General features: G+C 38.4%; 2 protein-coding genes across 3 annotated transcripts in view; both read right to left on the bottom strand.

Moving 5' to 3' along the window:
• Positions 1-275: 275 nt before the first annotated feature.
• On the bottom strand, positions 276-14,038 carry LOC127934761 (WD repeat-containing protein 47). The gene is made up of 15 exons (XM_052532344.1): positions 13,845-14,038; positions 12,398-12,564; positions 11,975-12,058; positions 11,597-11,681; positions 10,296-11,086; positions 9,235-9,352; positions 7,447-7,628; positions 5,857-6,099; positions 5,633-5,690; positions 4,706-4,863; positions 4,366-4,535; positions 3,979-4,149; positions 3,759-3,890; positions 2,761-2,979; positions 276-1,587 (listed from the first exon to the last, which is right to left on the bottom strand). Exons 2-15 carry the CDS (start codon positions 12,553-12,555, stop codon positions 1,445-1,447), a joined length of 2,712 nt encoding a protein of 903 aa, XP_052388304.1. The 5' UTR covers positions 12,556-12,564; positions 13,845-14,038; the 3' UTR covers positions 276-1,444.
• A 1,074-nt stretch (positions 14,039-15,112) lies between these two features.
• LOC127934726 (calmodulin-regulated spectrin-associated protein 2) overlaps positions 15,113-27,198 on the bottom strand; it is a 33,090-nt gene continuing 21,004 nt past the window's right edge. The window contains exons 7-18 of one of the 2 annotated variants that reach the window (XM_052532295.1): positions 25,469-25,559; positions 25,295-25,379; positions 25,167-25,192; positions 24,937-25,003; positions 24,599-24,847; positions 22,264-24,028; positions 21,662-21,798; positions 20,617-20,837; positions 20,193-20,289; positions 17,611-17,723; positions 16,990-17,108; positions 15,113-16,705 (exon numbers count right to left, since the gene is read on the bottom strand). In XM_052532295.1, the coding sequence (XP_052388255.1) occupies positions 16,409-16,705; positions 16,990-17,108; positions 17,611-17,723; positions 20,193-20,289; positions 20,617-20,837; positions 21,662-21,798; positions 22,264-24,028; positions 24,599-24,847; positions 24,937-25,003; positions 25,167-25,192; positions 25,295-25,379; positions 25,469-25,559 (3,267 nt within the window). In that variant the 3' untranslated portion in view covers positions 15,113-16,408. Of the gene's footprint in view, positions 16,706-16,989; positions 17,109-17,610; positions 20,007-20,192; positions 20,290-20,616; positions 20,838-21,661; positions 21,799-22,263; positions 24,029-24,598; positions 24,848-24,936; positions 25,004-25,166; positions 25,193-25,294; positions 25,380-25,468; positions 25,560-27,198 lie in introns of those variants that run through there. The other variant, XR_008147879.1, reaches the window with a different exon arrangement.

Genomic DNA, 27,198 nt, shown 5'->3' with positions numbered 1-27,198 from the left:
CTAAAACGGATACCGCTCAAAAATTTTAATAAATGTTACGACTATCTTTGTATTTCGACTATGTATCAAAACTTCATTTTTGAAGAACTTTTGATAGTAGACGTTTAAAAAATGAAACAACATGTCTGTATTGAGACGAGGTATTTGGATACTTCCTGGTTGTCAAAGGTTAGCAGAACATGTCCATAGTTAATGTGATGAACTACACCTGTGAAAAATGTAATCAAAGTAAAACATGATCAACAAGTGCTTAATGCAAATGAATGAACACCGAGTAGAGAATAGGGTTATTTATTTAGACACAACAGCAGCAGACTTGTCCCACTTTACTGTAATCACTGATGTCCAAATATGATTAAGATACATGAACAACACAATATTTCACTAGATGACTTCAAAGAGAGCTGCTTATGAGCATAACTGTGTCAACATGTTTGGCTTCCTTTTAAAATTAATGACATTAATAACAACACAATCTTAAGATTAAATAAAATCTACATCATTAGAAAATATATAACATAAACTACCCAAAAGAAAAGTGCTGTAGAAACAAAACAGGAGGTGGGTGTTAAAAAACACAAAAAGTGCAAGATCATAAGATCAAAAGTTTTCACCCGTTTAACAAACCTATGCGCCAATGCCCAAACATTTCATTTAATGTTTTTAGCACTACGTATAGACGTAAGTTAATAGGACACAGATTCCCTTTCAAAAAAATACAATACTTTGAATCATGCCATCAATTCAGAGACACTCACGCGTGCTGCAAACGGTTTCAAGCGAAAACAGTATAATTCAACAAATGATGGACTTACTTGACAGCATTTACAAAGGCAGTTTACATTAACATTACTTTTGAAATTTGCACAAGCCGCTGAATTTTATTTGCAACAGGTCATAATGTCTGTATTTAAGCCAAGCATTTGACTGCATGTATATCTTTCACTCCAATACGTTGCATTTATTTGGTTTGCAATGATGCATCAGAAATCACTCAGATAATGAATATTGCATCTAATTTCAGATGCTAGATTCAAACAGCCAAGTATAGATATTTGGAGAGCAGACACACAGAGAGGAAGGCCACAGTATAGATCATATGACACCACTGAGTCTGTGTTTATCCAAGCATGTGTGGTGTGGAGGGATGGTTCAGTGTTTGATAAACTATTGAATGGGTAGCACATACATAAGCAAGCACACTACAGCAAAGCACTGCATTCCAATAAGGCTCAGAGCCATCAGACACACAGGCAGTCAGATATTATGTACATAAAAAGGGTTTGCACTGATTTCATCCATTCATTGTTACAGAACTCAATATCCAGGAACACAAAATAAATACACACTCATAACAAACAGACAGACTTAAAACGGAAGCACAGTGCCACACACACATACTGTATATACATGTGTTGTTTCCCTCTGGTGGCCAGAGCTGGCTCTACGTGGCCTCTGTCCAGAGTGTGACCGTGCGGTCAGCTGAGGAGGACAGGAAGGAGAGGTCGTGTGTGTGCCACCTGCACTGGATCACTTTATCAGCATGCTCTCCAGCTACGGTCAATGGCAGCTGCTTCGTCAGGTCACCTGTGCACACGTACAATTAATTGCTTTCAAACATACATTGCGTTAAATGCTTAATGTTAAAATACAACATTTGCATACATTAGGGCTGTGCAAAAAATCTAATTTGTTGCCAAAAAATAAACAAAAATATGTGTTTTTTAACCCAGGGATGCAATTTTTATCGGGGAACCTCCTGGAAACACGATTGGGCTAGTTTTGGACTAGTTTTGAGAAGCAAGTGGGCAGGATTTGTTTTGAAAACCTGGCAACGCTGATCTGAACGCACAAGCTGGAGATGTACTTCTAATCACCGGAGCGCCTTTACTGCTGAGATGCACATAAACTTACTTTTTATATTAAAACTGAAATGTGACCATTTCATAAGATTTTTTAATTTCAAGCTGTGCTTTTCGATTCCAATTGTTTGATATAATAAATAACCATAAATAGTTTGTGTTTCCTTCCCATTATTTTAAATCACAAGGATAAGGCATGTACTCTATCATTAGAAAAAAAAATATTCCACCTTAATAAAAGAAAAGAAAAAAATCATTCAATAATCGTAAAATGTTCAATTAATATTGATATTTTGATTTTAGGTCATATCATGCAGCCCTACTCTCTCTCACCACCAGGTGACTTCTAATCTCAAAATTTAAATAATTAAAATGGATTTCTATACTATTGGTAATTTTTGGCCTGCAGTATATAGAGGTGTAAAAATGTAGTAAAATACACTCATATACTGAAACAATTACGAAGACTAATGAAAAAATTTTAATGAAATCAGAAAATATCTAAATAAAACTGATTCACAATATTAATAAAAACTATAATAGTATTTCAGTAACACTGATTTCATTGGAGGCGTATAAATGTAGTAAAATGAATTAAAATATAAAAATGGAAATAAGTAAAAAAAAAAATGGGGTTTTAAACTAAAACTTAAAACTAAAACCATAAAAACTTTAAATAAAATACACTTAACTAAAATAGCTAAAAATAAACCGAAATTAAAATGAATGCAAACTGTATAGACATAACAAAAACAACAACAGAAAATATGAAAAATAAACATGATTCAAAATATTAACAAAAACTACAATAGTATCTCAGTGATACTACAATTGCAATGGTTTCATGTATTAAATTAATCAACACTCAGGTTGAACTAAGGGGTGTCTAAGATCGCACCTTGCAGGTCAGTGACGATGACCTTGGTGTCGTAGGATCCTGTGAGCAGGTAATGAGCCCCGGGGGAGAAGCGCACCGATCGGACATCGCTGGAGTGTGGTCGGTATGTCTGAACCATGCGCCCGCCTCTGATGTCATACAGCATACAGGAGCTGTCCTCCTGCCCTGTTGCCAGCAGACGCCCGCTTGGGTCCACCGCCACCGACGCCACGGGGCTTCCTGTCAAACCATGACAGACAATCACAAACTTAGGAGACAAGATTTATATTCACTTCATTTTGTCAAAAATTTGGGGATGGGGCATAAAAAGTTAAACTAAATTAACTAATTAACTAATTAAATTAATTAAAAGAAAAAAAAGAAACCCATAAACAATTAGTTGTCATGGCAACATTTTTCATTTGTATAGTAGAAGTAGAAGTAGAAGTAGAAGAAGATGATATCTCAGGCGCCTGCTGCTGAGAAGCGCGTTCACAAGAGTTCTAACAGTTCAGACATTGCGTGAATCAGAGGTAAAAAAAAACTATATAATTACTGTTCAGTTTCTTGCGCAGACTGATCATTTTGTGTCTTTACACATCAATGTATCATCACGAGCCACAAGGGTTTAATTTGGATTTGTGCATGTTTTTTTTTTACTCTCATAGATTCTGTGACCATTGTCATCCATTGTACGTCTGAGAGACTGCACCGGCTGAAGTTAAAAATCATAATTTGTGTTCCACTGAAAAAACAAAGTCACCTACATCTAGGATGCCCTTGGGGGTAAGCAGATAAACATCAATTTTTCATTTTTGGGTGAACTATCCCTTTAATGCTCTCCCATGACCATTTCAGCCTTACTAGCATTTGAACGACCATCTAGATCGGTCTGAACCAGCCAATAAGCATAAATGACCAGTGTAGACCAGCTAAAAAACATACAAAACCAGGTCCCATCAGAAAATTAATCATGCAAAGTGAAAATGAAAGAACAAAATAAAGGAGGTGAAGCCTACCTGCACCGTGGAGTGCAGTCCCCACCACTCTCACACAGCTGGGAACACGCAGGTCCCAGAAACGCACCGTCTTATCCTGAGAGCCAGATGCTATCATCCAGCCCCCCCATGTGTACAGAGACAGGATATGATCTGAGGAGAGAGAACACACACAAACCAACATATTTTTTAGGATCTGTGTGTTTATATAATATGAATTTGTATTTATTTTTTTGTGTACCTGTGTGTCCGCTCAGCGCATGCAGGCCCTGTCCTCTCTGGCAGTCCGTTGTGTAGATGTTACAGTCTCCAGCACCTGCACTGATTAAAATGGCCCCTCCACTCTCAGGACCCTCCATAAACGCCAGATCTCTGATGGTCCCATCATGCATACTGAACTCCAGATCAGGACCTGAAGCAAAAAGAGTTATTTGGCACGTTTCCATTACCCACAAACTGAAAATGCCTAATGGAAATGCGTCAATTTTGCAAAACTCCCAAATATTGTGAAAAAGTTTTTACGTTCGCAAAATCTCAATTGGCCAGTGCATGAAAAAATTGTGTTTTTGTTTAGAGTGTGTTACTTTAAGACTCATGAATATTGGTTTGCGATCTTTCTTTCTCTCACCTGTAGCATTGCAGGTTTCAGGGTTGAAGGGCAGCACTTTGACATATTTGTCGTTGGAGCCGGTGGCCAGTAGCTGTCCGCAGGGGCTCCAGGCCACACAATATATGGAGCCTTTGTGATGCTTGTTCCTCTTGAAGCAGATTACAGGAGGCTTACTCGTGCCCGAACCACTGAGAGAAACAATACAACTACAGTATATCAACATTCAACAGCCAACTGAAAGATTCGGATTCTCAGTTTTATTGCTGAAATGAGGATTTTAGGTCCTTGCTTGTGTCCTATCATCTATAATGGGTTTGATCATTAAAGCAGGTTTTAATGCAGTTTGTGGGTCGCTGACCTCGTGTCCAGCGTGTCAGGATAGGCACACACACGCAGCATCTTAGAATTGGAGCCGACAGCGTATAACGTCCCTGTGGGGTGGAAAGCCACGGCCCGTACCGCCTGTGTATCCTCCAGGGTGCTGACCATCACAAACTTGGCTTTAGACTTCTCTTTCTAAAACACACACAAAAACACTTTCTGTATGTGAGAAGGGTTAAGAGCTGTAATTAAATCAACACTAAAGCCTTTAGAAAGAAAGAGACAGAATAAGAATGTTTTATTCACTAAATGTTAACCCCGTATAGCCAGACATGTTTTTTTTTTGTTGAAAATCATATTTGATACATCATGCATCAGTTTATAGCTCACTTGGTATGATAAACAGGATTGTAGTATAAAACATACCTGAGGAGCACTGGGGAAAAATATTCAGAGGCCCAAACTAAACAAAAATATGCAATTTGGTGCAGTTTCTGATATTTATATAGCCAAAAAGATGAAATTCTGTCAGCTTGTGAATCAATGAGATCTTTATAAGAATCCAATTCAATGCAATACAATACAATACAGTGATGATTAAGAAATGTACAAATAAACATTCCTCAAAGTCAAATCATATTTGATACTCACATTTTACTAAACATTACAGTATAAAATGTATTCTTAAGCTTATCTTGGTGAAAAGTCATTAAATATTACAAAACAAAAAGATATGTAGCATAAGCTGTCCTGAAGGATGTGTTTTAGTGTGATACTTTTACTTAGTAAAATATTATATAATATCAATCAGATGACAAAAGGCATGTAGTAGATTGTGTGCAACAGGTTGTTCAGCAGCATTTATCATGTTGATAATTTAGAGGCTTTAGAACTTTGCATATCAATTATGATACAGTATGGGCTTTACTGGATTTATTTTGTTGAGCTGTAGGGGGCACTGTACCTCTGGGCCTTTAGAGCGGGTCAAGCTGTCATTTTGTCCAGTTTTGTCTCGCTGGGCACTGCAGCAAACATTCAAAGCAAATTTCAATTTGAAAAAAAACATTAAAACTTGATATGACAAAAAGATCATATTTCCCACCAAGCAAACTTACTTTATGGATACACTGATATAGAAATGTTCAAACTCTTTTAATGAAGAAAAAATGATTTGAGAGTGAGACTCACCTCTGGGACAGTACAGGAGACTGGCTGGGCGGAGGGCAGGCTGCTTGACCTACTGACCTCTGAGGAGTGCTGGTGACCACATCGCTGGCTCCTCCACACTCTTCCTGTGTCTGTGGCATGGCTGAGGAATCTCTCGGTACACTGCTGTCATTACTGCCTCCATTACACTGTTGAGAGAGAGCCTGCACCTCTTCTCCCAAATCATCCATTCCCACATTCAGCTCCTCCAGTCTCTGAATAGACCTGCACACAAAAACATGAAGCTTTAGAGTCAACTTGGAGCTAGACTTATTCTCAGGTGGTATGGAAATGGGCAGCCCACTGATCGTTCACTATGATCGTTCACCATGGCTTTTGTGATGAGGTGGGGGGTCTGTGCACCAGGACTGATGAAAGACTTTTTTCATTATGCACACATTTAAACACAAGTAAATAAAAGCTTATAAAATGTATTCGTTTTCTTTGGGGATTTCTTCACCCGCTTCAAGTTGCGTAGCTACTTGGGGTTACCATATGTAGAAACCTGAGGTTCATCTCATTAGCCTTTCATTTGATATTCATCTTAATCTCTGCCAAACACCACCCACCATTACCAGGACTGGTCATTTCCCAGTGGTCAAGGGGGTTTCCCCCCAAAAAATCCCCTGAAGCAGATGGCATAAGGCTAGAACACACAGACATACAGATTTTTTATTGTTTTTAATCTATTTTGGATTTAATTTATTTAGCAAAATAGTAATCTCCTAAACTTTTCCTAATATATATTCAAAATAATATCCTACATTTCTGTAATAACTAACTAACAGTAAGCTAAGGCTTCTTGTTGACAAAACAATGAATGTTTCTTCTGCTCTCCCTTCCTGTCTGACACGCTGCATTATTTATGGCTGTGGCCTTTAATGATGACATCACCCTCTGTTGTGATTTGGTTTTACAAGTACGTCGTAACCACAGCAACAGAAGAACAAGAGAAGGATCAAAGCCAAACTAAAATGAGTTCAGCAATTCTCAGATTTCGTTTTTTGTGGGAGTGGGAGCTCACACAACTTCAATAAACTCTCTCCAAAAAAAAAATCCTTCAACAAATTAGCAGATTCTCAGAGAGGATTATTGACACATTTTGAGTCTGTTTTGTAAAGAGTAAGCAATGTATTAAAATCTATTTAAGACTATTTTTGGGCTTTAACCTCTCCTAAATCTTAATGAATCTCTCATCTCTTTCCAATATTTGACACATAGAAGGAAACACACAAGTCCCAGGGTCATTGATAATCATCCAGTGGGATGCACACATACACAAGTATACATTTATATGTGTTTGTTTTCCTTTGGGAATTCTCCACCCACTTTGAGTTCCCTGGCTGCTCGCTGCACCATCTGTAAAACCCTGAGCTCATTCTCATCTACATCTCATTAGCCTTTCATTGATATTCAACCTGCCAAGCTTTTTCTCTGCAACCTTTCCTTTTGCTTTTAGCAGCATCATATATCACCTTGTGTTTCTGTGTTTGTAAACTTCAGCTAGCGTGATGTACGTCAGTGCAGCTCTAGAACAAATGACCTTTGCATGTGATGTGGAGCTAAGCTGACCTCGTAAGGAACGCTTCTGTGAGGTTGTGCTTGGCGGTGGGCGGGGCCTCGTGCTGCTGGACTCCGCCCTCTCGTAGCATCTGCTGGTAAAGTTCCCGCTGCTGCTGCTTCTGTTCCAGATGTTGCTGCACACGCATACGCTGGCGGTAATATTCCTGAAACTGCTCGGTGGATTCCCACAACTATACAGAAACAGAGGAGACAAAGACATGCTGAGAAGTAAACGAGAAAGAGGTATGACATTGGGGAAGCCTAACCGAGAGTCAGCAGGTAAGCAGCTAAACGCAGTGCCACCAGAGTTCTCAAGCGCCCACAGCTGGCCGTTTGCAGAATAATGTCTGGCTAAAAATCCTTTGGTAGACACTGCTTTACTCTCACTTCACACTAAAAAGCTTACGAGTAGACAGACGCTGAAGAGGAGTCACTTTCTCATCTCATGAAGGGATTTAATACACCAAAGCTTTACAGTGATTGCTACCGCGGATTAAAAACCTAGACCGGAAACTCATGTTGTCACTGAACTCAGAGCCTCTATTTGAGATATCAACATATCCAGACCTAATAAGCACTAGCAGCCAACCACATATTTCTTTAAAAATATCCAAAACATTTGGACGAAATACCAAAGTAGATGTAAAATATTAATTTGTCTATAAGATCCAAATACAAATAAATTTTTTCATTTGTTATAATATTTACCAAATAATTTTTCGTAAGCCTTAAACATTATTTAGGCATATAATATAAAACAAATTAGATTCCCAGAGTCATGGAGAGCATATCACAGCTGGAATGACCACACCAGTTTTCTGTAATCCACAGGATATGGACTAAACGACCCTAAGTGCTTGCTGTCATAACTAATAACTCATATTATCCTCTTCATGTTTGTGTGTGATCACAGAGAAAAGGAAGATGGGTGAGTTTCCTGATGGAAAGTGACCTAAGGAGAACATGGCTGTGTGTAACAGGGTAAACAGAGCATTAAAAAAACCTTCTAATAATAATTAAAAAAAAATTAATTTACTTTATTTCAGCTAGCACCCAAGGCAATAGATATCATTTACATTTAGTTTAACTTGATGTACTAAACTATATAAACAATTGTAAAAAAATTATAACTTTAATTAAATTTAAAAATACAAACTATAATGGTATCTAATGATACTAAAACAACTCTGCTCTATAGCTCAACATTTCTCTTTTAACTTCTTAAAACAAACTAAATGTCAGCATTCCAGAACTCTATTTACAACAGCCAATAATGGTGAACAATCTAGAACTCTTTTCACCACAACCTCTGACAGCCAACATTCTAGAACCCTTCAAACAACAGCAATCTGTAAAGGTCAACATACTAGAACTCTTCACACAAAAGAATGTGAATTAATTTATCAACATTCTAGAATATTTCCAGTGGCATTCAACCACAAACACATGCCTAGCAACTGTAGCTTGGCGACAGCCAATCTAAGCCCTGTGCAACTATGCAGTGATAAAGTGGAAGCAGTAGCTGAGCTTGCCAGTTATTTATGATCCTGCTCAGGAGTGAGCACATGAAAACTTCTACTGCTCCGACATATAATCACAAAGCATGTTGTACAACAGCCGGCACAAATAAATTAGAATGCCACTAAAAATGAATGCTAAATTGAAATACTATTAGAACCTAATTGCTCAGTGTTCAATACTGTTCAATTAAAATAAAGAACAGCATTAACAGAAACATATTGAGTGATTTATCTAATGTTCAGGAGATATCTATGGATTTATTGACTGGCAAAGTACCTCATTTTTCTCGGCAGAACCAGGGGATGGAGCATCCTGACCAGGGGCAGAGACCGGGCGAGAGATTTGAGGACCAGGTGAGCTCATCATTTTATCAGATGGAGTTTCAGTTCTGGAGCTGCAAGACCAGAGAGTCCACATTACTCTTTTTAGACACACGCCTCACCTTTGTAATGACTCTGTTCTGCCACACCCATCAAAATGCTCAGAATTCAATATGCGTTGAATATGTAATGCACACTGCCATATTTTTACAAAGTGTTTGAACTAACAATGCATATGCACTACCTTAATAAAATAAAATTGAAATAAGTCTCCTATGCTCACTGATACATCAATGTTGAAAACACTTCTGCAGCTTTTATGTGGAAACTGTGATGCACTACTTTTCAAAAGTTTAGGGTAAGAAAAAAAAATGAATACTTATATTCAGCAATGATGCATTAAATTGATCAAAAGTGACAGTGAAGACATTTATAATGTTACAAAATAAACGCTGTTCTTTTGAACTTTCTATTGATCCAATAAAATATCATGGTTAAAAAAAAACTGTTTTTAACACTGATTATAATAATAAGCAATATTAATATTTCAGCACCAGTAATAACTGATAATAACTGCGAAGAAATTCTGCATATTAGAATAATTTCTTAAGAATCATTTGACACTGAAATAATGCCTCCTGAAAATTCAGCTTTGCCAACACAGAAATAAATAAAAGTTTATAATATATTGAACTAAAAAATTAATTTTTCACTGCTTTTATTGTAATGCAGCTTTGGTGAGCATAAGAAACTTATTTCAAAAACATTTTAAAAATATAATTTTTTCCAAACTTAAAATAGTAGACACTAAATAATAAAGACACTGTGGTTTTAATAATTAGAGCTAATTATCAAAAAATCAGCTAATTTGCACTGTGGTAGTGCTATCAAATGGTGCAACTGATCATATTAAATATGTACAGGTTAAGTATTCTGGAGCTTGTTTTAAATGGGTCAGGCATCTCGAACTCAAATATTAATAGTACAAATATTTTAGGTATATCAGATAATGTTTACCCTTCCGGTGACTCCTCAAAGATGCTGTGACATGCTGAATTCTCCATCATCACACTGCGGTTCAGGTGTTGAAAATTAGCGAATGAGTGTGACATGGGTGAAGTTTTCCCTCCGCCCGTACCAGCTGCTCTCTTCTCTTGGCCAGAGAGACCGTAGGACAGGCCGTCCAGCGCAGGGTTCAGAGAGCGTGACATGTAGGTGTCTGCAGACTGTGGGCGCCGAAGAGGGGAAGCAGGGTACGGGGAGAGCTTGCTGATGAGTGGAGTGAGGAGATCTGCATAAGCTGCCTTCACAGGTTTAACAAGTCGATCCACATGGATATTAAGCATCTTCTGCTCGAAAGCGCAAGAAAAGACGCTGGGCGACAGGTTCTGGAGCCAAGAAAGCAAGCTTAGGTCGAGATCATCACAGCCGTTCCCGCACAGCATGTCTATTCCCAGAAGAATCTCACTCTCTGTGATCTCCTCTCCAGTGGCTTTGCTCTGGCAGAACTCGACGCAGCATTCATACAGAAGGCCTTTAATAAGAAGCTGGAATAGACGGTTGGAGCTAGCGCGGAACCCCGCCTCACTCAGCTTTCGGTCGGCAGGAATAAACTCCGCCACCATGCCGCAGGCCTCTTCGAAACACTGCACGCGTGCTGTACTCGGGTTCCAGTCCTTAAACTCGGCATGGTTGGTGAGGCGGGGCAGCGTCAGGAGAAGGCAAAGCTTGCTGTAGTCATCTTTTGATGGACAAAACTCTTCCAGAGAATGCAGACACTTCACAGCCTCCTGCATGGTCAGCTCCAACTGAACACAGAGAAACAGGATGAGAGAGAAGCCAGAGCCATTTGCAAACAAGCTCTAATCGGTTTCTCACACATTGCCACCATGGTTTAATGGATAAGATACTCTCTCAAGATCAACATCAATATTACAGGCACAAATAAATTTTAAATTATTAGCATTGCAATTTAAAAAAAAAAAAATCTATTTTGATGCATTTATATGCAAGATAAAATATAATTTACATCTTTGATGCAAGGCAAAACTGAATTTTAAGCAGCCATTATTCTATTCTTCAGTGTCACATGATCCTTTAGAAATCATTCTAAAGTGCTGATTTGGTGCTAAAGACATCATGTAAAAGCCTTTGCTGTCACTTTTGATCACTTTTTAACCGTATGCACAATTAAACATTTTAAAAAGCAGTGCCACGTAATGACAAACAAAATAAATCAAACATCATCACATGGTGGCATCTGACGACAAGACGCCATTTCTTTGTTAGGCTGTCATGGTGACACTGATGTTACTCACATGCTGTGGCTCATCCTCAGCAGACATGGCGTTGTTCACGCACAAAGCTTCAAGAAACTTCTGTTTCAGAACAATGTAGCGGAACCTGAGAGTACATGGAAAAATGCAGCAATATACAGTTTGTGAAGTTAAACCAACAGTGCCTCAATTTTATTGAAATATCCATATAAACAATTTTGATCTTAATTTGGGCAATATTGCTGGTTTTATATTGCTATATTCAGGGAACACTTAGAAATTGAGTGTTTATGCACAAAATCATAATTCAAAATTCTCAAGTGTAGAAGACTAAATTTATTTTCTTCATATTTAAATGAATGTAAACTCCTATTAGATACGAGATGCAATTCTAGAAAGGATTCTGAGTTGATATCTCACCTTTTCCTGTCAAATTTATCCAGACCCTCAAGAGGTTGAATAAACTGTAACACCTCATCCCACTGTCCATCCAGAATGAGCTGCCTGCAGGGCAAAGGAATGGTTGAGAGAGAGAAAAAGAGTCTAAACTTTGAACAAGTGTGGCTACACAATTTGACTTGTAATAGCACAATAATAATACCATTTTCCAACACTAACAATTTAGACAAGTTTACAATATATTCAAAGAAACATTTTCCATGAAAACAAGGCAAAATCAACTGACTGGTATTAACAGAGATGGAAATTAGCAATACAAAACACACTAAATCTAAGTTTAGTAAGTTTAACATGTAACACTGATTCAATGAGTCATGAGCAACACTCAGAAAAAGTTATTCAAATAAGAATTCAAATTTCTAATTTAAATGAGATGGATCAAACCTGAGGAAGAGCATGTCATCTGAGTACAGGCCGTTGATGACCCCGCTCTCCTTCTCCAGGGCTAGCATGCTAATGTGCAGCTTGCGGGAGCTCAGAAAGTCCAGCATCACCTTGATGATCTCCACTTCCTTTACATTTATGATCTCTTCAGCCGTCATGGTGGCAAGCTTTCACAGAATGAATGGGAGAATGAATAAATCATTTAACAAACAGACCAGCTGTAGTATGGACTTTCTCAATCAACCAATGGTCATCAGGCCATTGCTAAATTTAAAAACCATGAATTCAGAAACAATTTTTATGGGTATTCTTCTCTCTCGAGGTCTAATGACTAGGCTAGGCTATAAAATATAGGACTTCAGGGTCCTTCTAATCACAGGGCTAATGACAATGTTCCCAACTCCCCACCACCGATGGCAGTCCTGATTCAACATTAGTTAACTACATAACTTAACACTTCAACATTTGCATTAATTAACAATGTTAACTAATACATTATTGAAATCAAAAGTTGAATTATGTACAGTTGCATTTTTATTACCTAACATTAACATAAGACACTGTAACAAATGTACTGCTAATGGGATCATATTGTTAAGTGTTACTACTATTTCAGTTCATAAAGCCCTGTAATTTACTGTAGCTAGCTAGAAATCACTACAGTGCTTAAAGACTACAACTGAAAAAGCAACAACCATTACTTTCTAATTAAAATACCAAACCAGATGTTATGACAAAGAAAGGTCAACATACCAGAACATGCAAATGAAAACACACAAAAGCATGGGAGGTGACCTGCCATTCTACCAAAACAAAAACAGCCTGCTCCTCAATACTATCACATCACATTCTCCAACATAACCTATTTAAACTAATTTCTAGTGAAAACAACACTTAGATTATGTGCACATTATTCCTGATAGCTAAAGGAATTAGTACTACATCAGCGAGAAAACGATTTATTAATATTAACAATATCATTCCTTTGAGAATGTTCTGAATGTACATTATGCATTCCTGGCAACCCATACATTTTTACAACAAGCACAATGTAGTAGTTTATGAACAGCTCTTTTTGGGATTGAAACATTCAACATTTTAGTATTACAAGCTCATTCTTTGAACCGCTAAGCCACGCCACTCCTAAACATGCACTATGGGAAACGCAGATTTGCTTTCTCATGCTTTCCCACCACTGAACCTTCACGAGTTCACTGGCTGCTATACATCTATCTGACAGTTTACACGGATTATGTCCTAAATAAACTACATTACATCCCATCAGACACCAGTGAGAGCGGACATCCAGCCATATCCACCACAGACATGTTCTGAAGCTGCGGGGGGAGAGTGTGTGTCATGCAGGCGGCGGCGCAGCAGCCTCCCCGGCCTCGCCTATCCTCAAAACAACGGCGATAACCGTCGCGATGAGCAATTTTAATCTCACCTGAAAATCTCTGCATATAAACGAAGCGCAGGAATCCTCTGTGTGTCCGCCGAGGGTGTCTCGACACGCACTGTCTATTGTTTTTTTTCCTCCGTGTTTCGGGGCGAGAGGCTCTTGTTGTCCCTGGCGCTCGCTGGTTGTCAAGCGCAAGCTTCCTCTGCGCGCTCCACCAATCCGCGATCACGCACACAAACCCCCGCAAAACCCGCCCAGGCCCGCACTGACCCGCGTGTTATTTAACAAACTGGGGCTTAATGGGGATTTGTGATTAGCAGCATTATGTACGCATTATACTATGTGTGTAAACTAATACTAAGTCGAGAAAGTGGCGGTTTATGTGGATGTTTGGGTTTTTTTTTTAATAGAATTGGCATGTCCTAATGAAATATAAATTATTACAAACAACACACAAATACAAATAACACAATATACAAATAAATAACACACAAAAATATAACAAAGTTACACAATTAATAACCGATATTTAATTCAAAATGTATTGCTCGTGGTTGAAATGTTTCATTGGGGATGATTGATTTCAATTTACAATTCCAAAACAAGTTTTATATAATAATAGTGTTTTTTTATTTTTTATTTTTTTACATTTAATTAAAATCCGTTAAGTAGCCTACTCTATGTAAAGCGTGCTGCGTTACCAAAGTAGTTCAACTCCCGAACGAATGACTCGGTTCTTTTATTTGTGAATCTGAAATACACATCAACCACTGCGGTCTGAGTCCGACTCCCTACTCATATGAATCGGTTCTTTTAAAAGAATCAAAATGTATACAGCACGACCAGTGTAATCAGACTCTCCAATGAATCATTATTTTCTTTTCAGTGAATCAATCATATTCAAAAGTTTTCACACTACCTTTGAGGCTTAAATCATTCGCTGTATTGACACCTTAAACGCAATAAGTGTTGTTTTTGTTTATACATTATAATGAACTAAGTAAGTTAATGCTTTTTTTCGTGCACTGCATTCATGCTGCCTTTCAGGAGTGAAAAGGTCATTTAAAACACCTTTTGCACCATTTTTTCATTGATATTATCTCTTCATTTGTAAATGAAAATGGTTGAAACCAGTATTCTTTCTTTTACATTTGCATTAACAATTATAATACTTGTAAGGACCAGAATGGTTAATTTTTTTTAAATGATTCCCATCCCCTACACATTATTACACACCAAGTCATAAATGATGTTATTACAAGTAGATAATAATATTGTATCATAACAGCCAGGGGAAAAATAGGTCAAACAAGTTTTGGTCGTAATTTGTAAATCTTGTATTTATGTTGAGGTTAACATTTAAATACAAACAGACAAAGCATTTGACGAACGAACAGCGGAGATGACCTGGAAAAAGATTAGACAGCGTGTGGAAATGAACATCTCTCAGAACATCTTACTTCTACTCTTATCGCGTCCCATCATGCTTGCACCTGCTAAACATCATCTTTTTCATATGAAAAATATCAGTAATATTCAATGGCTTAAAAAATAGGCTTAGTATGTAAAACTATATCTGTACAGCATCAATAAATCCAAACAATGATTTACTTCACGTAGTAAAAATAACAAATATCTTTCGATTCTTTTACACCTGAAAACAACATGTGTTATGAGACAACAGCCTGCCCAAATAATCCCAGCTCTTTAAAATGCACTTCATAATTAAAAATGAGTTACCACATGATTTAGCAATAATAAGCATCATCTCTTTGAAAGCTTCATTATATGATATTCAGTAACTCAATGTTTCCTCTGTATTATTCATACGGAAATTTACTCTACTCAAATAGTCAGCTAAACTGCTCTGTCTCTCTAAAATGTATGTTTCAAACATACATGGCATCCAGATATTCTGGGTCACGACACTAGCGATAGCAACATATAGGAATGTATTTTTTCCATTCTAACTACTGTAACATGTTTAGTTTTGGTCCTCAACTAAATCAGTTAAAGGCCCCATCATTACTTTTACACCACATACAGTACAGAGTAACCCAAGCCAAGCAACCCTTGAGCGAACAACTCTTACTGTAGCTAATTTTACACATGTTCCTGGAGTAGCAGACGTGCAACAAGAATTACGAATCCTATTCAAAATATAAAAATAAGAGACATAAAATAAAGCAAGAAATTCTGAGGTCCCAGTACACTAAATACTTCTTCAACTGCATGGCCATTTGTAACGTTAGTCTTCAAGTGTAGTATGTCCCTAATATAATCTTTTACACCTCAATTTCCACAAACATAAAAAGCAGATTGTGTATTTTCATATAATGCAGTGACTTCCTCATAAACTCAGTAAGTGTGCATTAGGCATTGCATAAAAGACACAACAAGACAAGCATAAGGCCACGAAATTGAACATGTCTGAAATAAAAACGGCTTAAAAGCGCATTCGTCAGTGCTGCAAACAAAGTGTGTATGAGTACTGTTGAACAAATGAACATCCAAAGCCTGCGAAAAAGATATATACATTCAGGATGTGTATCATAATGTCCGACAGGCAGAAACACTCAGTTTCAGAGATCTGTCAGTGAGCTGTCAACTTATTTGAGGAGTTTTTTGGGTGTGTTTTGTTTCTTGATCTGCCAGAGGTGGCTGTAGATGGTGATGGCGTCCACACTAGCTGACATGGTCTTAGCGGGGATTTTGCTGAACTGTTTCTTATCCGAGCTGTATTTGTAGAGGTTCTCAATCATTTTGAGTGTGATGGTCTTGGGCCCGATGCCAGCCAGCTTGTTGATCTCCTCCACCTCTGGATAATACGTGTATAGAGAGCGAAACTGGCAGCCAGAGTCTCTGAACAGAATCAGGAAGTTGTTGGCTTCGGTTTTCTCCATTTCCTGGGAAAATGAAAAAAAATGCTTACAAATATAAAATCATTATTATTCCCCTTCAGGATGACAATCTAGACCTCTCTGTACTGCAAGTAAATCAAGAACTATGTATTTAAATAGGACTCATGTAACATCTTCATAATCCACAGTCCCACAATAGAAAAAATTAAATAAAAATTAATAATAAAAAATAAAAATATATTTGTTATGTAGATCAAGACTTTTAATTTGCTACATAAATTACTAATATTTTTTTACAGCAATACTTGTGCAACATTTCTTCCCCTCACCTCCAGGATTTTGTTCTTCTGTCCCTCATTGACGCGGCCGGCGAGGCAGCAGTGAGCCAGTGCGTTCTGGATGATGTGTTTATTTGATTTAGCACTGGGCTCCTTGTACAACTTTGGCCCTAGAGAGGAAGAGACATAAAAATTAGAGGAAGTTATCAACATTTGTGTGCAGACTACTGTTGAGGGTCAAGGTTATGATAAGGGTCAGTCAATTTGATCAGTTTTAAATGTCAAAGTTGAGTGTATTCAGTTTCATCTTACAGTAAATGGCATACTGCTTGTTGGTAGCTGATATAAACACTCTAAAAATGTTTATCTTGCATCACAGGAATCTAAAAACGTAATTATTTATCTTGCATCACAGGAATAAATTGCATTTTAAAAATTTTACAACGGACAACTGTTGTTTTAAACTGTATTGTATTTCACAATATTACAGTTTTAACTGTATTTTTGATCAAATAAAGAGCCTTGATGAGCAAAAAAATACTACCAACCACAAACGTTTTTAATAGTAGTGTAGTACATGAATAAGTCATTAAAGGTGCATGCATAATAATGAGAAAATGTTACATATTTTTAGATGAAATACAGCACGACACACTGCAGGATTCATGTCACCTGTGTATTCTGCGTTAGATGCTGCAGACGATGTTGTTGATTCAAGCTCCCAGTTCTCCCCGTTTCCACTTACAGATGGACACGGTGACAGAAAGCCCTCTGAGGACTCTGGCCTGAAAATACACAATCAGACACACTTAGAATAGCTCTGAAGTACCCATTTTACAGGTGGCCTGTATTGCTGCTGGAAAAAGCAATGTTTCATATAAAATGAAGAGCCCAAAAACTAGTAGTAAGCATAATTCCACACACTGATGTTGAGAAGCTGAAGGCAGTAAAAAAGGAAGCAGAGCGTGGATGAAGGAGAAATTGTAACTCACTGCATTATGTTCTAACCAGGTGCAAGTTTCCACCAACTAATTCAAGTAATTTAAAAAGCCCACAGTAAATGCAAAAATGTTTGCATGACTTAGAAGTAATGGCCAATCAGAAAGTATGTGATGTTTTTATACAGTGATGCAGATAATGATTTTGTTGCAACCAGATGGACTGACAAAAATGTCTTGTAACTTGTCATTTGTCGCTGGACAAAAACTAACATGGAAGTAGTATAATTTATTAATTGCACCTGGTTAGAGGGATAGTCCAACCAAAAATGAAAATTTGGTTATTTACTCACCCTCATTTCATTCCAAACCTGTATGACTTTCTTTCTTCTGTGTAACACAATAGAAGATATGTTCTGGTCTTACTGACTTTCATAGGATTTTTTTGTACATACTATGAAAGCCAAAGGGACCTAAAACCATTTGGTAACCAACAATCTACAAAATACATCATCATGCTCTACAGAAGAAAGTAAGTCATACAGGTTTGGAATGAAAATGTTTCATTTTCGGGTGGACTATCCCTTTAAAGGGGGGGTGAAATGCTCGTTTTCACTCAATATTCTGTTAATCTTGAGTACCTATAGAGTAGTACTGCATCCTTCATAACTCCAAAAAGTCTTTAGTTTTATTATATTTATAAGAGAAAGATAGTCTGTACTGATTTTTCCCGGAAAAACACAACCGGCTGGAGGTGTGACGTGTGGGCGGAGCTAACGAATCACGAGCGCGAGTAGGCTTTTGCGTTGAGAGCGTTTGGAAGCTGTGACAGTACCTTGAGGAAAAAACCATCATCCCAAACAAACAGTGGCTAACAGTCAGATTCAGCGTATATTTATGATCCAGAATCAGATCCAGAGGCTGAAATTTAACCAGAGCAGCATCAGCAACGACTACAGCAGGACATCTCTATGTGGTATGTACTGAAACTGTATATATTTGCTTAGCGGTTTTGGAAAATGACTAAGTTCCACTTTATGTAGTCTTTTTTTTTTTTTTAAGCTGTACATGTGGAAAGTGCAGTTTGATGCCAACATCGCATGTTGTTTACTTGATGTGCTTACGCGCCGATAGCTAAGTTAACAACACAGAGATATTTGAAGCAGTTTTACTCACCGCCTGCGGTTCCAACACACAATCGTGACCCTTTTTCGTTGGGACTGCATTATCCTTAAGAAATAAACGATGTGCAAATCCGGCGTCAAACTGGCCTTGTTTGTAAAGCAAGCATCTTCGAAATGCAGGGAACAAACACAAACACTTGCACAACTCCGTTGATGCTCTGTAAAAATAAACTCCATCCACTGGTCCCTTAATGCTGTTTTTTTTTTTTTGGTAATCTGTGCAGGGTTGTATTGCCCTGACAACCAAAAACACACTTCTTTTGTGACTTTTCGCGACGCTCTCGCTCTGATCAGTGAAAGAATGTCTGTGCTCTCTCTGCTCTGCTATACGGGAGCGCGCGCTCTTCCGGCAGACGTGCCCTTAGGACCTATATAAGGAAATTCTGTTCCATCTAACGTCACACAGAGCCATACTCTGAAAAAACTTTCCGAAACTTGTGACAAACCGGAAGGAGTATTTTTGGAACAGAAATACTCCTTCAAACGTACAACTTAATTTTTGAAACTTTGTCCATGTTGAGCATGGGAATCCAACTCTTTAACAGTGTTAAAAACTCAGTATGCATGAAATAGCATTTCACCCCCCTTTAAGAAAAAAAGGTAAATTGAGTTTCATAATTTTTTTGATAAAAGATGAGCCAATTTCTGTTGTTTTTATGATAAAGTAGCCAACAAGAATAAAACAAAAATACTGTAATACAACAAAACATGAACACAAGGACCGCCACTGATTGTTGTATAACAAATGATTCAGAGATGATAATTATAACAGTTTTCCATTAATATGTTGATGATCCGGTGAACTGATCTGTCGAAGCGAATGAGTTTGTCCAGTGTCCAAGCTGAAATGACATGGGCATGATGCTGACTGCAAACTGACCTTCCCTTTCTCCCTTTAGGGGAGCTCAGAAAGAAACACAGACTGCCAGGAGACAGTCTGCTGCCTCTGAGCAACCAAAGAAAAGACAGAGATACCACAGACAGAGGGTTATGAACAAGACAACAGAGATGTGTGTCAGTACTGATTGATACAAGAGTGTGGCATTCATTATCTCGACAAAAACTCATTATTTTCTGTGTTTTTGAATGATCTTTTACAGAGAAGGTTACAGTGAACAGGACATGGTCTCACCTGGATGTCCTCTTATCTGATTGGACACTCTCAGTGTCTGCCAAATTCAGGGAGGCGAGTGATAAGCTGGACACAGAATATCCACGAGGTCTTGACCCTGAACACACAAATACACATAACTGGCATAGAAAACTCTGATATCATGAGAGCATATTACATGTATTTAAGATAAATATAGTTTTTATATGATTAAAAATATAAACATTTTAATAAAACAGAATGTAGATACATAATGATTAATTTTATATATTTTTTTTATATTTTTAATAATAATAAGTACGTAATAATAATAAAATATAGATTCATATTTATTATTAATACTAATTATGTTTTAATAATCATAATATAAAAATAATTCTAATTCATATTTTAATAACTGATTTATTGTGTAAAAAGAACAAACAAACTGATTTTCCCATCGTACCTGTGGTTGTCCGTGCTGGAGGTTTTGGAGACTCCATGATGTCTCTGTGCATAGATTTGGGGCGTGGCTTCTTCTGCTTGACACTAGGGGGGCGTGGCTTAATAACACTGTCCATGTCATCCATCAGTTTGAGCTGCTTCTTCCTCAAACATTCATTTTTTATATAATCCCGTCTTGACTTCTCATCCTCGTTCTTCTCACGTTCCTCTTCCGCTTTCAATCTGATTGAGGAAGGAATACAAGTATGATGAACAAATTTCCCTAAATTTTCCCTTTGTTTTTGTCTCATAATAGACATGACTTGTATGTGTCACATGACTTGTATTTGTCACATGATTGCTCTGATGTGCCTAATTAACGTGATCACCTGTGTCTATTTAAAGTTAACTTCACCCTATATTGATACTGTGCCTGATGAAGACCTGAAGGTCGAAACGTTGCTTGAGCTTAATTAAATTCCTCTGGAGCAGTAGTTCTCAATGTGCAGACTTCACTTCTTTATTTCAAATTTCCCTAAAACCTTGCTTTTTCAAGTTTAATGGATTTTACAAACCATTTTGGATTAATTTATTAGCATATGACAGTTTATTAGCATACAGCATATTCCAGTGACAAGTACTTTTAATTTGCGTCATCACTGAGAAATCTTCTGGAATGATCTTAACTTAAATGCTTTAAAATATTAAAGCAAATATTGCATTTTATTACTACATATTGTTATACTATTGAGTATAAATGAAAATAATTTGTTCTTAGTTTATATTTTTAATAATAATAATAATATTTATTGTACTGTTTATTTCTATCTTCATGCATTAAATATTTTAATGATCCTCTGCAACTGTTACTGCTCAGTCAAAATTTTCAGTCAAAGTTTGTTCACCTGCTTTAAAAACACTTTTTCTTAAAACCCCTATATCTCTAGCGCACATTGATATCTGGGAGCACAATGTTTTGATTTAGCTACAGTATTTGTGATTATGTGGCTTAGTTTACTGTGATAGGGTAGTTCTCTGTTATTGTGTGATTTTGGTGTTTTTCATACCGTGCTGCTTCTTTCTTTAGTTCCATCTCAGCCTCCTGTTGCTGTTTCTTGATCTGCATCTCTTTTTCCCTCCGTAGCCTTTTTTCCATCAGAGCTGCCTTCTTCTGTGCAATATCCTCCTCTGCGTTCAGGTCATCCTGAGTCACAGCAACACAAACAAACAATCATTTAGTCTGTCACAGTACCTCATGTGCGGCTGGGTGTACGAGAGATCGTCTCTGACAGAACATTGTGTTGTGCTTCATGAATGATAGAAAACACAAACATTGAACTCAAACACTTACTTGAGATGACTTGCACATTAAAATGGGGTTAAAATTACAAAGACACACTGAAGCCTTTGAACAGAGCACCATGCACTGTCACCATTTGTATCAAATACAAAGAATGAAAGCTTTTTTAGAGTTTTTTTTATTAGCCCCTGGCTACTTTTTTCATAATTATAAAAGGATTTAGTTTATTTATAAACACATTTTTTTACACCGTCTCTAAACTGGGGGCCCCAATTTGAAAATCCCTGATTTAGACAACTCTTCTTGACGTGTAAATGATTTCTGCTCTCCAAATTCTTTATACTTCCGGTGTAAATATATGATTCTCACCTTATAGAAGAAGCCACAGCACATCTTCTGGTCTGGTCTAGATTCTAGTCCTGTCTCTGTTTCTTTGCTGCTCTCCAGATCATGTCCATCCAGAGGCTTCAGAACAGAAAGAGGAACCTCGATCAGACTCTTCTTCTCATGCAACTCCTCTTCATTTGTGTGTCCACTGGCTGTTAGTGTCAAATGGTCCATTGTTGGCTGAGACAGAACTTCAGAAGATGTTGGTGCATTCATGAATCGGTTACTCTCTCCAACATCCTGTTTTTCTTCTCTCTGTTTTTCATTCACCTGAGCAGGCGAATTATCAGCTGCATCTTTGGACTCTTTCTCATCATCTCCCATATAGGCAAATGGGCTGGACTGCGCTTCACTCTGCCAAAAACGTCTAAGTCGAGGCAGGCTGTCCACTGACTGCTGAGTGTTGAGCATGCGGCTAAAAGAGGTGACCTTCAGGTCGTTGGGCCTTGGCGTTCGTGGCGTCCTTGCGTGGAAAGACGCAGACTTCCTTTTGATCATAGAGGGCGAACGGTGCGTTGTGCGTGGCGAACCGGTGGACGACAAAATGGGGGAGAGTGACCCCACCGAACCTCGGCCAACTAAGCTGCTGCTGCGCAGCTCACGCATCTGTTTACGTGGCGATGGCTCTGGTGGCGAAATCACCCAACTTTGGTGATCACGCATTTGCATGATGTGTTCCTGCTGCTGTGCCAAGCGCTGCATCTCTGACTGTAGGAAGCTCAGAGACACGTTCAGGCGCTCGATGGATCGCGTATATTCTGCCAGGTCCACCTCCGCGGCTGCTTCCTCTAAGGGCGATTTCGGCGGTGCACCGTCAGGTCGACATCTCTCAAGTGTGGGATCGGAGTCATTCGAAGGCTTTAGAGGTTGCAGGTCACTGGTTTGTTTTTCCCGACCATCTGGGCCTTCACTTTCACCCCCTAGTGGGGACACAACTCCTTTACGCCTGACCACATTGAGGAAGGCGGTCCTGCCCATGCGCTGCCTGTGACGTGTAAAAGCTGCTTCGACTTTCTTCTTGTGTGCCTCAATGGCTCTGCGTTTCTCTTCCAGCTTCATCTTCAACTGCACCATCTCCGACGCCAACAGGTGTGAGGTATCATGAGGAGAGGTGATGTGAGAGGGGCTGTGTGCGTCAGGAGTAATTGAACGAACTGTCCCAGACGCTCCTGGGGTTGTGATGTTCAGGTCGCCGCTCTCCGGCGTGTTACCGCCACTCCCACTGCTGCGGCCATCGCCCTGGCTTAGTTTACGAAACTTCTGTTCGGCAAAGCTGGTCATGCGAACAACAGAACCCAACGAGGAGGCCATGCTAGTGGCCAGGGAGCGCGTTTCCAAAAGGTTTGGACATGGGATGCCGGAAATCTCCGGAAGTGGACAGGAACGAGCTTCGAAGTCCTGGTCCATGTCCGAATAGTCCTTCAGGGATGAATCCTCATCCTGTCCGTCTTGGATGTCTTCGGTACGGACATGGATTCCAGTGTCCATGTCAGTAGAAGTGGAATTTAGGTCTGCTTCATCTGCTCTGGCCTTGAAAAGCGAGTCCTCTGGATCATTTGGATCAGATGCGGAGTTGTGGGAAGATGGGCTGTGCAGGAAAAAAGTGCTGTCTCCAGAAGGGGGCTGCAAGCTGCTGTGTGGTCGCTCAGAGTCATGGATGATCTTCAGGGCTTCTTCTATACTAGGGGTGTTGGGCTGAGGGTCATACGGAGGGCTTGGGTTGTCTGCTGATTCACCATTTGAATACCTGAAACATGGGACATTCATTTTGGTTTTAAGATTTGGAAAACTATTACTTCAATAAATTAAAGCTGTCCACTAAATATAATAAAACAGAAAACATGTGTGAGTTCGAGGTAGTGACATTTGTCCTATTCTTTTTAAATTATGCCGAATGTGCTGAAGTTTCAATTAAATTTAGTGTCATTTACACATTGGACACATTGCATGTATGCAAAATATTGCAGTTTGGACGCTTTCATTGCAAATAACCTGGATTATCAGTGGCTACTGAATTGAGTCTGTACTTGATAATGAGAATACAGCAGAAAGATTAATATTGTCACCTTTTTTACAATTTTGGTATGGATCTAACTAAGGAGTTGTTCAGGTATAGACGGTGTGTGTTGTTGTTTTTATTGTGGCTTTATCATTTTGACAGTGTTCTTCTCTATGCAATTCCATTCATTAATACTTATTTTGTGTTTCAAAAAACACACAGGTTAAATATAACACGAAAGTGGTTAAATAAATACAAAATTTTAATTTTTGAGTGAACTGTAGCTTTAAATGTGCCAAAAGGAAAACAAAGATTTACCCAGTGTAGTTTCCCAGACGGTGTCTGCTGATGTGTCTCTTGGATTCCTCACCATCCTCCTCATGAATTTTGCTGTGGGCGTTCCCATTAACAGGCTGGAAGGAGAGGTTCCTCCGCATGCCTCGGGCCGCGTGGTGAACTTTAAAACCCAAACCTTCAGTGCTTGCCGATCGGCTCAGTCCACGTCCTGAAGATGAACTCATGCTGTCATCAAGTGGAATCTCAAATGATATGCCATGAGCTGAAGACCTGAGGTGAAGACAAACAGTTACTCATCTGCAGCATGTAAAACAGAGTAAGAGAGTCAAATGCATAGAAAGTTTGTGGAGTGCACAAACCGTTTCTCTTTAGGCCATGTCCCCACACATCCATCAACATACGACAAGGAGGACGACCGCCTGATAACTGTTGTGAGAGAAAGAAATACCCATTTACTAACATGAAGCATCAAGTAAGTGTTCACACAACTGTGTTTTACCAGATCTACAGAGCTACAGGATATACAAGTAATATCTTTAATATGTTTGATAAAAGTGTGACTTAATTAATAATTTTTTTGAAGTCTTACCCGAGTTGTCATTTTTAGGTTGTGACCTAAAGGAAGAATATTTTTTTTGGAATATAAATTCAGACTTGCAGAAGCTCATTATTTAAATTCTTTGTAAACCTCAGACTTGCATTGTATTAAAGACAAACCTAGACTGGTCTGGACTGCCTGGTCTGTGGATCAGGTTTTGTTTGGTTATGGGAGCCATTTTATTGGGCTGGGATGGGTCAGATACTACAAAAGAAAAGATAAACACAATTGGTCTTAATAAAATGCATGACATGCACACCAAACATAATCTCACCAGATGAGACAGAAATTACCCTTGGTACTGAGTGTGCGGGGCTGAACAAAAGAGGGTTTCACAACTTCACACCACCAGAATAGCTCTGCCATAAACACAAGGTAGTTACTCTGAAAACACACAAACACACACTAAAATTATTGAGAAGAAAATGATACACAGCAAAGAGTAGTAGAGAAGAGACCTAGATGGAAAACTTTCAGACGGTCTCTCTTCAGAAGGGCCTGACGTGTTTGTAATGTTGCTCTATAACCACAAGATGTCATGTTCTCTTATAAATGGTAAGCAATTCAAAAAGCAAGATAATGGCTACTGTATGTATTGTGCTACTCCGTATATACTGTGTACTGTTTACTGCTATAAAAAAATTGTGAGGCACTAACTTAAAAAATTTGTGAAACAGTATGAAATATTAACCTGGGTATTTTTGCATACAGAAATTCTGCAGACTTCACACAGTATTCGTACTATATACTGTATGAGGATTAGTATGGATGGTCATGTGATCTGAACGTGGTGGCAGTGAAGTCTAGATTCTGTCAACATAACATTCTGTTGTGATCGAACACACAAACACAAGTTAAAGCTATTTAAACGCCATAACTGTGCAAAATACACTGACTTTCCTCAGTGAATAACGTAATATAGTGTGTTAAATGAAAACAACTGCACAGCAACCATAAAAACGGTCTCTTTCAGTGCATAAAAGGGTGTTCTGACTCAACAAGAGCAACAAAGCAGCCGGGGCAGGCTGACACAAACAGAACAGACCCAGCACTCTCTGCTGATTTATTCAGTCCCGACACCTTATTTCACCACAGTTAGCGGCTGTTAGCCTCATGAATGAGGCCTCATTTAGTGAAAAACACACCACTTAAACCCTAAATGACCAGAGAATTCAGATGCACCTTTGTTTTACTCAAGTACATGTGAAGCAGCTGACAGGTATTTTAACCTGGTTTACATAATCGACCACAGACTTGTCTGACATAATGGTAAATACACGACTGCCTGTTTGGAAAATGTCACAAAAACAAAATAGGTTATGATGATGGCTGTGTGAGGTAATGGCTGCACATGGACTGTGTTTATCTAGACACATAACTGTCTGAGGCGATCCACTAGGCAGCGCTCTCAAATACAGTGCACACAAATGATGACTCAGTCTTCCCAAACCGTCAGATTTAAAACACGCACTGGTCGGCTTTCCTTTCCTGCATCAGCCCTGATGAAATTCCCTGTAATACTCCAGTGGTCACTTACTCATCAACTACATTCAGTGGAAAATCACCACAAAAAGTGCTCCGGATCTGTATCCTAGAAACCATAAAAAGTTTGCAACACTGAACCAAATGGGAAATACACATCCTATTCATTGTGTTGAAACATCTGAGAAAACTAAATACTAAATCATACCAGGAAGAAAAAATATATATATTACACACCATTGTATTCCATAATAAAATCAGCACATCAGATTTCTGAAGAAAATCAGAGCAGTGATTGCCAAAAGACAATCATTATCAAAACATGTCAGGATGAGCAATCAAAATAAAAAAAAAATCAATCAATCTTTCAGTAAAATGGTATCGGAAAAGACTTTTAATGTACGTTTATTTGTTTACAAAAAATAACTTTTCTTCTCTGCATTTCTTATCTTCTCTATCTTGCTTCCTAATCAAGTTGGCAAATAAACCTGGCATTGTACGTATATCGCAAATATTGTTGGCTCCTCAACAAATTGCTTTT

Source organism: Carassius gibelio, chromosome A2 (assembly GCF_023724105.1).
Source record: "Carassius gibelio isolate Cgi1373 ecotype wild population from Czech Republic chromosome A2, carGib1.2-hapl.c, whole genome shotgun sequence".
Classification (NCBI taxonomy): Eukaryota; Metazoa; Chordata; class Actinopteri; order Cypriniformes; family Cyprinidae; genus Carassius; species Carassius gibelio.
The sequence above is the reverse complement of the archived record's forward strand: the minus strand, read 5'-3'. Positions and strand labels throughout refer to the sequence as shown.